The sequence below is a fragment of the Chenopodium quinoa genome, unplaced genomic scaffold (assembly GCF_001683475.1).
Source record: "Chenopodium quinoa cultivar QQ74 unplaced genomic scaffold, ASM168347v1, whole genome shotgun sequence".
NCBI lineage: Eukaryota > Viridiplantae > Streptophyta > Magnoliopsida > Caryophyllales > Amaranthaceae > Chenopodium > Chenopodium quinoa.
Genome location: NW_018744991.1, coordinates 10,648 through 24,595, shown reverse-complemented (window position 1 = coordinate 24,595; position 13,948 = coordinate 10,648). Strand labels below are relative to the sequence as shown.

At 34.2% G+C, this 13,948-nt stretch overlaps 1 protein-coding gene across 1 annotated transcript; it reads left to right on the top strand.

Moving 5' to 3' along the window:
* Positions 1-4,697: 4,697 nt before the first annotated feature.
* Positions 4,698-11,180, top strand: LOC110706796 (protein TRANSPORT INHIBITOR RESPONSE 1-like). The gene is made up of 4 exons (XM_021884746.1): positions 4,698-5,949; positions 7,916-8,408; positions 9,301-10,071; positions 10,519-11,180. The coding sequence occupies exons 1-3, from the start codon at positions 5,453-5,455 to the stop codon at positions 10,057-10,059; spliced, it is 1,749 nt and encodes a 582-aa protein (XP_021740438.1). The 5' UTR covers positions 4,698-5,452; the 3' UTR covers positions 10,060-10,071; positions 10,519-11,180.
* The last annotated feature ends 2,768 nt before the right edge of the window (positions 11,181-13,948 follow it).

The window sequence follows — 13,948 nt, the reverse complement described above, 5'->3', positions numbered from 1 at the left end:
GATAAATCACATGAGTGCACACGTTTGTGTCAGAAGACCAGCTAGATTTAGCCACCATCTTAGTGGGCTTAATTTGCTCTTAACCATGTTATAATACGCGAGGGACGGCGGACTTAATACACATATTATTTACGATAATACTACTATATGTTATGTTTGTATGTGCATAAATATAATTAATTAAGGTGTATGATTAATATTTGCTAACAATCTTGGTCATCTATGTATTGGATTTATCAAAATAATCATATAGTATGAACTTTTAGGTGTACGGGAGTTTAAGATTATTAATGCAATACATTATCCCATGTTCATAGAAGTAACACTTTAATCAAATATATGAATAAAACAATAAGATGGGTGTATATATTTATTGTCTTGTGCATATTGGTAGTATATGATGAGTTGATTACATTTCATTTTGGGTTGTAATCGAAATTAGTGAACTTTGCAATGATATGATGATCATCAAGTGGACTTGTTTAGGGCTAATATCAAGCTAATAATCAAGCTATTAGCTTATGGTGATGCTTAGCAGATGTACGTTTTGAATGATTTTTTAATTTGTTGTAAGGTGTTTGTGCTCAAAGTTCATCTCCATTGTGTAATGTATTGTCCATTATTGCTCATTCTTGTAAAATTAATCTACTTTAGAACCGTTGCATGAATCCTACAAGTAAAATTTTACATCAAATACTGATATGGATTATAGTTGAAATTATTTACAAATTTAGTATCTTACTATTTGCAACAAAGAGGTATATAAAATATAAAAAGTCTTTTATTACAAATAATAAGAAACAAATGTATTTTTTTTTTTTTTTTTTTTTTTTGAACTTAAAATGGAATATTTATTTTAGAATAAATTGTGTTAAACTAATTCGAACTTTCACTCCTATATATATATATATATATATATATATATATATATATATATATATATATATATATATATATATATATAATAATAAATAAAGATACAAGTCAATTATTATAATTGTTATTATCTAATGTAGGACCAAGTTTACTTTTTCTAAATATACTTTATAAATAATTGAGGGGTAAATTTGAGATGACACAATAAACAAATTAGAAAATTGAAGGAATTATTCAAGACTTTTGAGGTGACAAGTGCCTACTCGATCGAAAACAAAGGAGGTCCGCTTGACCCAAAAATAAGTTGTTAGAGAACAAAAATCAAATGATGATCAAGTAGCTAGCTAGTGTAAAACAGTAGTATTAGCAATGTTGATAATACTAATACACAGTATAAATATCATTACCCCTATCCTATCCTTTAACGTAATCATGCAACCTATTATTTTCATTTCATATCACATCTCTAATCTCTATTAATCTTTATATCAACAATGTCGGTGAGTATTAGTCTTGGACTTTCCATCACATTATTATTTCATCAACATTTATACGAGTACATTATTAACTATGATCATTTATTAAGTTATTAGCTCTACTGAGTACATTAATTAGTTCCAAACTTAAAAGACAAAAGCTAACAAGCGTTCCCGGGACGTCCGACCCGGTTTTGACCCAGTACCAACACGACACAGCCCGGGTTTAGCTCGGGTTGTGTTGTGGGTCCAAAATTTTCGACACAACCTATTTCGACCCAGCTCGTTTTCACCCGTTTGATTCGGTCCAACTTGCACGACCCGTTTTGACCCATTTAATTCGACCCACCCAACCCGACCCAGCTCGCACGACCCAGCCCACCTTGCACGCCCAACCCGTATGGCCCACGACTCAGCTCGCCCCGCACACACAACCCACCCAACCCACCTAACCCACACGGCCCACCCAACTCGCACGGCCCACAGATGTTCCTATTATAAGTATAGGAGTGGTTTGATTGAATTATTTCATACTTTTGATGGTCGTGTTAGTTTTACAAGTGTTACATGGACTTCTTGTTTTAGCGAACCTTTTCTTTGCATTACTGCTCATTGGGTGGATGATGATTGGTTTATTCAAAAACGTATACTTTGTTTTCAAGCTATGTAAGAAAGGCATATCGGTTTTAACATCAAAGTTCGTATTATGGATTATTTAAAAGAATTCCAGTTGAATGGTAAAGTTTTTTTTTTTTTTTTTTTTTTTGGTCTCTTGATAATGTAACTGCAAACATAATGTGTATTGACTATTTGAAAAATGACTCTTAAGTTGAATATGTTGTTGGGTGGTAATCTCTTGCATGTTAGATGTTGTGCACATATTTTGAATTTATCTGTTCAAGAGGGTCTCGGTGATTTGCAACCATTGCTAAACCGAATTAGAATTGTTATAAAAAATGGATTAGACTTACTTCTTCAGTTAGATGAAAAGTACATGACTATGTGTAAAGAGAGAGGTCTTAAGATAAGACAATATTCTATTGATACCCCTACCCGTTGGAATTCTACTTTCAATTTATTGAATGATGCTATAAAGTATCGTGACGTTTTGACCCAACTTTACAGTGAGACTCGTGTTGATCCTAGTGAGTTAATAACCAAAAGCCATTGGAATAATGCCTCTTTTGTTCGTGAGTTTTAAATGCTTTTGATCATGCAACTCATATTTTCTCTTATATCTATGAGTCTAACATTCATTTAGTCATATTGGAGTGTGTTAAAGTTGTTCACACCATTGAAGAGCATATGAAAATTGATGGACTTCGTATCGTTTTTGATAGCATGAAACGTAAATGGCATACTTATTTTATTGAATTCTCAATTATTTATGGAATTGCTGCTGCACTTGACCCCGGTGTCAAAACTGAAGATTTGAAAAATCTTTTAGCTATCAAATTGTTAATTTTGTAAAAATTAAACAACCTTAAACATAAATATGTGCAAAAATTATTTCAAAATAAAAGTTCAAAACTATTAAAAAAACAAACTTGTATATTTATTTGACCAACACAACCCATTTAGCCATTTTGCCCACCCGACCCTATCCCACGTACCCATCTTAACCCAAACCCACGAACCCACCCGACCCTAATCCACCCAACCCACAAATCCAGCTTGACCCACCCTTCGACCCATCTCGACCCACCCTCCAACCCACCTAACCCACGAATCTAGATCGACCCACCCACGACCCGTCTAACCCGCAAACCCAGCTCGACCCACCCACAACCCGTCTAACCCACAAACCCAACCCTGGTGTGTCCAATTTCTCTGACCCAACACACGACCTGGCCCACCCTACCCTACATGGGTCGTGTCGTGTGTCATGAAACCCCAACCCGCAACCCACCTAACCCTAACCCAACTCGCACAGCCTGCACGGTGGACACCGCTACCACTACAACATTTAATGGTACTATTTATCTATTTGATAGTACTTTATACTCATGTTATAATATTTACAATACAATTTAGCCATCCTATTTGTTTCAAACCAAATACTCCATAGGTGTTATGCGCCAAGAGTTATTCCACTTATACCTCTAGAAGAAGAGAGAGGGGGAGGTGAGAACGCAGGTGATCTTGAAGAACAAGCTCGAGGTCTTGAAGAACATCAGGTGTATATAACCTTTATCTGTATCTTTAATGGAGATAATTGCAATTTTGAGTTTTTATTTTTTTATCTATTTTTATTTTATTTACACAATTAATTTGTGCTTGAAATAAATTAATTACTTCTTTTTCTGTCAGTCCATTGTTTTCTTGTATGATGGCTTATATAGTTATACTCATTGTTTTCCTTTTTTGGTTAATATGTGAAACCAGTAGAAACAGGTAACTACCGTAAAAGTTTAATGTCGGTGACTTGTTGAGTACCTTATTTGCAACATGTCAAAGTTTAGTACCCAAATTGCAACTTTTTGTAAACTTCAGTACCTTCTATTTGTATTAACTCGTAAAAAATAATATTATTTAAACACAATTTAGTACCTCATGTCAGTACTAACTAAAAAAGAACATAAAATGATGTCTGATGTCTTACAAATTACAAATATAAATTACAATTAATAATGAGTATTTTTTTTTAATAAAAAAACAGGGTAAAATCTTTCTTGAACTTCCATCCTCTACTCATGTCATTTCCTTATTAGTTCACTGCCCATTTGTTTTTCCCTATTGATTTAGGGTTATGGACTTAAGGTCTCCTATTCTACAAGCGGCCATCACTACTTATGCCTAGAAAACTCTCAGTTCTACGAGGCACCATCAATACAGGATAGTGTCATAATTAAAATACCGTAATAAATAACACAAAGAGTGATTATTAATTAAGAAATGAAATATCAAAACTTTTTAAAAGTTATAAAAGTTCGGAGTTTACACAATTTAAACTTTGCTTACCTAGTTGTCTCGATACCACGCAACAAATCAGCAACAACTAGTTTCATAAACTTTCTTCAAAAGTGTTACCCAAATGAGTGAATGACCCCTTGAATAATTTGTTAAAGTTAGAATACACTAAAATCACCACTAATAGTAATACTTGCACATTTAAACACAACTATAATTAATTCCCACATTAAAATATAATTAAATAAATTTTAATCCATATTTTTACTTTTTTGCTATTATACGCCAATTAGTGATTGAAAATGAGGAATCCACAATCACTCCCATTCCTTTTGGTTTCTTTTGGGCTCTTGGAATGCTTCAAAGATTCAATTAAAAGTTAACCCAATTTCATTTTCTTATTTTAATTCTCCAAATTCACACATAGATTGATTCTGATGTGGCAGATCTCAGCTTCCATTAACCTTCTTTTTCTCTCTCTTACGTCATTAATCACCACCTTCATATTGGGTTCCTTTTGCTACTATATAAATCAATTCTCATCCTCTCCTTTTTTTTCTCTCCCCTTTTAAAATTGCTCGTCTCCTCACAATTCTACATGTCTCTCCTTCTACCTCCATTCCGATTTTGTTTGTTATCGAGGGTGTCTCACTCAATAATCTAGAGCCAATTAAATTCCAACTAATCCGAGTTTTAACATACCCTTATTGAGGTGAATGCACTCTATATAAATCATTTTTGTTGTGATTTTTTTTTCAACGCCCAAGTATAAAGCACTTAGTCGCTAGGTACAACTACTGCTTCTTCCTCTCCTCATTGTAGGTCCATCACCTTTTTTAATTTCCTGCTATTTTATATTGATTATTGATATGGTTTTGGGCATTTTCCTCTTTTTTCATTATTAGCCTTTTTTCTCTCTCCTCCTCCCAGTTGGTTTTCTTCCTTGAAATTTATCCAATTGGGTTGTTTTTCTTTTTTTAATTTCCCTTTTCCCTCAATTTTTAAAGCATTTTTATTTGTTGGTTTTTTTTAATAATTTCTGAAATGGATTGAAAAAAAAAAAAAAAAAAAAGCAAAACCCCATCAGATTTGCAAAAAAATAAATAAATAAAAAAAAAACAATCAATTTTGTGATAAATTTCCAATTTTTTTTTCAAAAAAAATTTGTGGGTTTTTCAATAATTTCATAGATGGGTGTTAAAAAGAGCAAAGACCCATCAAATTTGCCCCCAAAAATCTCATCTTTCCCAGATGAAGTGCTGGAAAAAGTTCTGGGTATGTTAGAATCTCTCAAAGACAGAAGTTCAGTTTCATTAGTTTGCAAAGATTGGTATAATGCTGAGAGGTGGAGCAGAACCCATGTTTTTATTGGGAATTGTTATTCTGTAACACCTGAAATTGTTGCTAGAAGATTCCCAAAAATTAAGAGTGTAATCTTGAAAGGAAAACCCAGATTTTCAGATTTTAATTTGGTGCCTGAAAATTGGGGGGCTGATATTCATCCATGGCTTCTTTGCTTTGCAAAAGCTTACCCTTTTTTGGAGGAATTAAGGTTGAAGAGGATGTGTCTTAGTGATGAAAGTTTGGAGTTTTTGGCTTTGTCTTTCCCTAATTTTAAGAGGATTTCTCTTCTAAGTTGTGATGGGTTCAGTACTGATGGGCTTGCTGCTCTTGCCACTCACTGCAAGTATGTAAATTTTAATTTAATTTTTACCATTTTTTTTTTTATGATTTTTACTGCCCTTTTGTTATACATTTTCATGTTATTTGAGAAATGTTTGGTTTTGATATTTTGTGGGTTTTGTTTGATTTTTTGGTTAATTGATTGTATGGTTCAAATGATTGATAAATTAGAGATCCGGGTCTTGAATTGGTGTATATATTTGTGAAAGATATCAGCTTTTTGGTATATATCTGTTGTTCAGGCCTGAATCTTGTTTATGTATAAAATGTTGGAAGAAAATTTCATATCCGGAGTGTTGTTACGTGGTCGGGTTTGTAGTTGACGCGAATTCTTGTATTCTCATGAGGTCGTATTAGGTACACAAATGGAAAGGGATTGAGTGTTTATCTTTTGCTTTCAATGGTATTGTGCTGTATACGGACTGACATTATTGGTGAGCTAAAGATGTTTGGATCCTTTTCAATTCTGTTCCCTACATTGGTTGATATGACATTTGCCTTAATTAGTGATAATCAGTTGTCGCTTTTAATGTCATTGTCCTCATTAATATTGTTAGCAAGAGCCATTAAAACCACATGTTATCAGGCCATCAAATTAAGGGCTTAGCTTTCTTCCTTACTCATTCTCCTCCACCCCCCATAAAAGATAAAAAAAAAGGTACAATTTTCAGAAAAAAATCCCCCCTTTCTTCTGTAGCTTAGTGACTGTTTATGGCTTATGTTTGCTTGTTTCATGCCTACCTAATGATCAACTAAAGATTGTGAACTTTACGTAATGAGTATTGAATGAAATTAAGATCAATTTCTCGACAATGTATACACTGTTTAGAATTGGGATTTAAGTGCCCTTTCTGTGGGCTAATCTTATCTTTGATATTGCTCCAATAGCAAGAATTCAACATACCTTACATAGTAGATATCAAATTAAGGTTAAAACTTAAAAGTATGTTGTGTGGTTGATTATTACACCCTATATAATTTGGTCATACGTCGGGATTTCCCAAATATTCTTTCACTGTATTGTCGGTAGCTCATAATTTTGCCTTTAATATAGTGGCCTTTTAAAGCTTGTATTTGGGGCTATATCTCAATACACGTTTTAAACGAGTTGATGGCAACCAATTAATTAAGTAATAATGTATAACTTATTTACGTTGTAGTGCAATGGTTGGTCTTCACATGCTTCTGAAATGGAAGCGCAAATCAAGGCCTAATGGTTGTGTAAATGGCCGAGAAAATTTACAATTAAAGTAGGAACAATTTCCATCTTAGTCTGTTAACAAACATTGTGGTACTCAAGCTTGTGTGTTATTATACATTGATGATTATGATGTGATTGATGTCTTCTCCTTTGGACCATAACTCTGGCAACTTTATGGTTTTTATTTCTTTTGAAGCTCTAATTCCATTATGTGCTCTTTTGGCACTTCACCTAGCTTATGTATAAAACTCTACAAGAAAGCAGAAATGAAAAATTCCTGACATGTGAAACCTAATGTTCCTATTTATTCTTGTTAGCATTTGATTGTTGATTCTTGATTGAAAAATGTCTTACACCTAGCCATTTCAGCTTCTCATTAGAGGACTTTGTAGTGATAGTCCTGAATCCTGATAACATTACCAAATATGTGGCCTGTTGTCCCTTATTTGAGTGCCTGTGTGCTCTATATTTTCCATCTTTTATTGTGTTTACGGCATCGACTAGGGCCACAAGACTACTCCATAGTCCTATACTCCTGTGGATGAATTGCTGCAAATATTAGTTGCCTAGGGTGTTTGGCTTTCAGAGTTTCATGCTTTTTTTTTTTTTTTTTTTTTTTTTTTTTTTTTATGTATATATTTTTCCCTCAGTTTTGATTTGTAGTATAAATTTTCACCTTGTCTGCTCAAGTGTGTACTCCTCAGCTGTCTTTCTAAAATTCAGCATGGCATAGCATTTTAATCAAATTGTAACGTTTTTATTTTTCCAGGAACTTAGTTGAGCTCGACATTCAGGAAAATGGAATTGATGACCGCAGTGGCTGTTGGTTGAGTTGCTTTCCTGAAAACTTTACTTCATTGGAAATTCTAAATTTCTCCAATCTTCATTCAGAAATCTGCTTTCCGTCCCTTGAGAGACTAATAGCTAGGTGTAAATCTTTAAAAGTCTTAAAGGTGAACCGATATGTGAACCTGGAGCAGCTATTGAGGTTGCTTACTCATGCTCCTCGGTTGACACAGCTAGGCACAGGTGCCTTCTCACAGGAGCTCCAGCCAGCTCAGTATTCTAGTCTCGAGAGCGTGTTTAACAACTATCACAGTCTTCAAACTATCTCTGGTTTATATGAAGCTAATCCACTCTATCTGCCTATTCTCTATCCTGCTTGCTCAGGAGTAACATTTTTGAATTTGAGCGATGTACCTTTACAATGTGATGATCTTGCTCAGCTTCTTGGTAACTGTCCAAATCTCCGACGGCTTTGGGTAGGCATCTAAATCCTTTTTCTAACGTGAGACAAGATGTTTAATACTTGCACAGATTAACAATCAAATCAGCCGCTCTTTTCAAAATAAATTTGCTCGAATGATCTCCTCATTGTTTTGTTTATTGGATGCATTGCTTGATTTACTCCTAAATTTAAATGAACTCGGTTCTTCTAAAGCTGTGAAAAGTATTGTTTTTGATGCACTTATGTCATATGGATTGCCTTTCATCATTGATGTCCACATTTGCGATTTGATTGGTTTGATAAATGATCGAATACCAGTGTAATGAAACTAATGGTCGCATAAAAGTGACTGAATGTTGATTATACTTGCTATATGTATGCCATTATAGTTGGCAAAATTAAACATGAATAGTTTTTTTTATATTTTTTTATATTTTTTAAGCTTCTAGTATAGAAAACATTAAAAATACAAGATGTTAATATTTTACGAGGCAGAGTTGAGATTATTGCCAGAGTTCAAAATGCATTAGAAAGAAGCTTTAACCATTTGTGGAATAATTTTTTTGATTTAATGGCTTATTGTTAATAGTGTACATCTGAGTCTGAACCAAGTATTAATTAGTGTGGTAAATGAGTGATGACTAGGTTTGCAATCCTGTAAAGATTGAATTTAAGTTTGTAGATTCAGCCATATAATACTATACTGTACTTGCTAATCCGTAGTAATTTATGATTATGCCTCTTCTTAGATATATTTATTTTCTCACAAGATTCTGTGATAGCTTTTACATATCCAAACAATATTTACTGTTTGTCTTTTATATAAAGTTTCTCAATGCCTTTTCTGATTAAAGTATAGACATTGAACTGGTATTGATCTTGCTGCATGTACTTAGGTTCTAAAAATTGCCATCCTTTTGTTTTAGGTACTGGACACTGTTGGTGATAAAGGTCTGGAAGCTGTTGGGTCCAGCTGCCCTTTGCTTGAGGAACTCAGGGTATTCCCTGCAAACCCATTTGATGCTGACGTAGTCTACGGGGTAACAGAATCTGGTTTTGTTGCAGTGTCTTATGGATGCCCTAAGCTCCACTACGTTCTCTACTTTTGTCGGCAGATGACAAATGCCGCTGTAGCAACGATTGTGAAAAACTGCCCCGATTTTACTCATTTCCGCCTCTGTATAATGAATCCAGGTGAACCCGACCACTTGACTGATGAATCTATGGATGAGGCTTTTGGTTCGGTGGTAAAATCATGTAAGAAGCTCAGAAGACTTGCACTGTCCGGTTTATTGACTGATTTAACATTTGAATATATTGGCAAATATGCCAAGAACTTGGAGACACTTTCTGTGGCTTTTGCTGGAAGTAGTGACTTGGCTATGCAATGTGTTCTAGCTGGTTGTCCTAAGCTGAGACGGCTTGAAATAAGGGATTGCCCCTTTGGTAATAATGCTCTTCTTTCAGGGTTGGAGAAGTATGAATCTATGAGATCTCTTTGGATGTCGGCTTGCAATGTCACAATGAATGCCTGTAGGCTGTTGGCAAAGGAAATGCCTAGGTTGAATGTTGAGGTCATAATGGATGACGAAGTCAACAATGACTTTCAAGCTAGTAAAGTTTATGTTTATCGTACTGTTGCAGGACCCAGAAAAGATGCCCCTCCTTTTGTTCTCACTTTTTGAATCGATGCTTTGGTAAATATTCATCTCTTTACTGTTTATTATGTTATTTTACGGCAAAAATGCTATAAATTTGATTTATGTGACATGGAAAGTTTTGATATATCCCCAAGAAAATGATGTTCTTTTTTTTCATGTTCAACTTCAATCTACCAAAAGTTCGATCAGTGCCAAAATCCCCTAAAACTTCTTATAAAGTTTATGTATGATTTTTTTTTTTTCCTTTTTCATGTGCCTATTCTTAACTTTATCGGTCCTATAGATAGATATTTTGTTGATATGATGGTATAATTTGCTCACTGGAGTCCAGTGAAAGCTGTCTTTTTGTTCAGATGAAATACTAATACTCCGTATTGTTTAGATCTCACTCTATGATTCTGGCTAATGCTAAAATCTGTGGTTGCTCTTGCTCAAGATTGCACTTGCATATAATTAATTAGTTTTCTTGAACATATGTTGCAGGGTGAAGTTTTAGAATGGTGGCGGAGAGAAAGATAGACAGCTAAAACATGATGACAGCTGCAACCTATGTTGCTTCGCCTCGTGGACAAGGATCACAGATGGTCACATCTAAGGGTTGGACCAGACAATTATGAAGGGTCTAAATCTATTTCTGGTCTGGTCTGAAGTATTTATCAAGTGCGGCATGAGATGTAAGTGTTCATGTAGTCATGTAGGTACCTGTATTTGTAACAAAAAAAAAACTCCCCCAGTAACATCGGCTGTAAATTGCTGGAAATAATTGGAATAACTCTAGAAACACATCTTTGTGAAGCGACAAAGCTTGTATTTGAAAGCAACTCACTACAACCCTGTAAGAGATAAAAGGATGGTGTCAATTCATCAACACCAGGAAAACAGGAGATTATGATGGATTATATTCTGCATATGCTTGGTATGAATCTAATCCTGTAGGTGTAGAGTGACTTCTACCTGTTTCAATCATTGTATTCTGCTCGTGCATGGCACGATGTACATTCATAGCTTCTAAGAGCTTGCTAGCAACAGGATCTGTCGGATGTTGTAATTGTTGTATTCCTGTACTTGTAATTTGGGAAAAAAATTATTCGCATTGTCCCTGAGTTCACTTGATTAACATGCAGAAATTTTATTAGATTTGCTAATGTGCTTGCTTAGTAATGCAAACCCATTGCTAAAACATGATGAACACTAAACGCCTTGTATGTCAAGGCAAATGAAACAACACAAAATACACAATGCCGAGTTCCTGTATCTCAATAGCAATCCCCAGGCGCTGGTTGGCTACGACATATGCTACACCCACATTTTTAACCTTTGTGCAACACTGCAACGTATACCTCCATCTAGCCCCCTGCACTCTGCTGTGAAAGCTTCGAAAGCATGCGTGTATAACAAAGCTGTTGTAGCATGGCCTTGGATCAGCTACCGCCTACCATATACATCAACACAGCTCTAATAATCTATGAAATACGAAGTACTTAAACCTCCCTATTCAGTATAGTAAGTCTAACAGTCTTAAACTTCTGAGGCCAAGCTATACGAAGTATTCTGTTATTTAACTGGAATAGATTATGTTTTACTTAATAAGCTACATTAATAGATTATGTTTTCAACATATCAACTTTTCAATTTATTAGCATAACATATTAACTAAAAACACGGAAATGATAGTAGTAGAGAGTGAGGGATAGCTCAAAAATGGTTAAAGTTTTCCTCCCCAATTCTAGGAGATCCTAGAATTGATTTTCATCACCCGCCTTTGTGGCTCTTTAAGCACCAAAAAATAGAACTGATAGTAGTAACGTTATTTATTTTAGTATATTTGAAAACTTTGAAATTAGATTTGAACAAATTTACACACCCCCACTCAAACCCAGTACGGTTGGGCTAAATTTAACACAATATCAAGAGTATATTACTCCGTATTAGTTCAGCTTTTTCGGGCATTGGGCTTAATTTTGAACAAACACATAACAACAAATGATATGGACATCTATGGTTCTAATTTCTAAACATTTCATTATAATTGTAACCATGGCAAAGTTTTGAGGAATCAAACACAAAACATAAGGATTTAAGGTCAAATGTTCGAATGTGGTTTACAACACCACCTAATGAATACATCGAATCTCATTTACATCACTATATAGTGATTATAATGGCTCTGTACACACCAAAGATACAATCGTTTTTATTGAAATGCATGCTCTTTAAAAATATGCCATCCCTCTTCCCCAATTTACATCAGAGAATGCACGAGTTGGTTTCATCAGAGAATGAGTCACAATTCACGAACAATATTCAGTCCATTATAGTAAAAGTATATGCTGTGTGTAATAGACAACTTATAAAGCTTTCTAGTACATACACGGTAGCGAGATTTCTCTTAAAAATTAATTCTCTTTTTGCCCCTCAAAATTGTCCTATTGCAACTTTGTAGGTCAAGACCATCAACTCTCAGTAATCTATATAGAGGAAAAAAATAATATAATTCAGTCGAATCTTGTTAACTCATTTCAATATCATTTAGAATGTCAAATTTTTTATGCATACAAAATAGGATATACTTATGTTTAAAGACGTGTCTTAAAATAGTATAAAGTCAAATAAGACAATCTGTAAGGAACAAAGGAAGAATAACGATTACAATGAGGTTGAATCATCTGCAACGCTGCAAAAGTCCTAATGTATTAAATATTTAAATCTGTCCTTACACATGCAAGATGAATGTTACAATCCAAAGAATTAGCCTGTATTTTTAAAATTTATTTTTAATCTTGCATTCAAGTACTCCTTGACAGTTGGTAGTTAGACAGATATAACCAAAAAAAGAAAAAAAAAATGGTAACAATTGATCCACTTGCCTAGTTGACTTATTTAAGCCTTCTTCTTTTGAGCTAATTGAGTTAAACTAAATAAAAATAGAAAAATGAACTAAGTTGAAGTGAACTGAAAATAAGTTCAAAAGAACATAGCCTTAGAGCTAGTACTAGTAAGGGAAGTCGTGATCACCAGGTTGATCCAACGATTGGTTTCTATTACTTCACATCAAACGAGTATTAACATATAAGTAGTAAACGACTATACCTACTAGGCTACTATCAATTGGATTAAGATGAAATTTTAGAAGTCTAGGTGTGTGATTACGACTTTCTTCTAATATATATTTAAATACCCGAATATAACATTTGATAGAGAATATTTATTTATATTACACAAGGTGTACCACCCTAATCCTTTATTAGGGTGGAACCGATTGTCACGAAATATTAATGCACATCTTAAAAACTATTAATTGATATATTCAGGTGCATTCCCCCCATAATTTTCCCAACTAATTAAGTACTCACGTGTAACACCTCTCCTTAATTAGGGTAGGTCTGATTATCACTTAAGCTAATATTTGACACAAGTTATTCCGACACATGTTAAATTACCCTCACTCATACGCATTGTTAGAAACATCTAGACATATGAAAGCCAACTTCATGCAATACTTGTTTCCAATATGTGTGCTATTTTGTTGTCTAACACAAATTTTCTTTCCCCTTCATTTGAGAATACACATGTGACCATTACAAAGAAAATTATGGACTGAGCACACAAGGCTCAATCTACATATCTAATACTCGTGATACTTTATTTTAAAATCATTTCTATAAAAATTAGTGTTAGAGGACTAACACAACTAAAAGCTTAAACTGATGGTTGAGGCGCATGAATATATTTTATACCTATCACGCCCTCTCACACAAGAGCCCGTTGGGGCTTGAAATGTGGATGCAGCATGACCCTCCTTATACCCTGTGCTTAATATTCCACTTAAAAGTGGGAGGTGGATGAGATTCGTACCCATAACCTTTTTGTCACGCTGACTCTGATACTATGTTAAAGGACCAACTCAACTAAA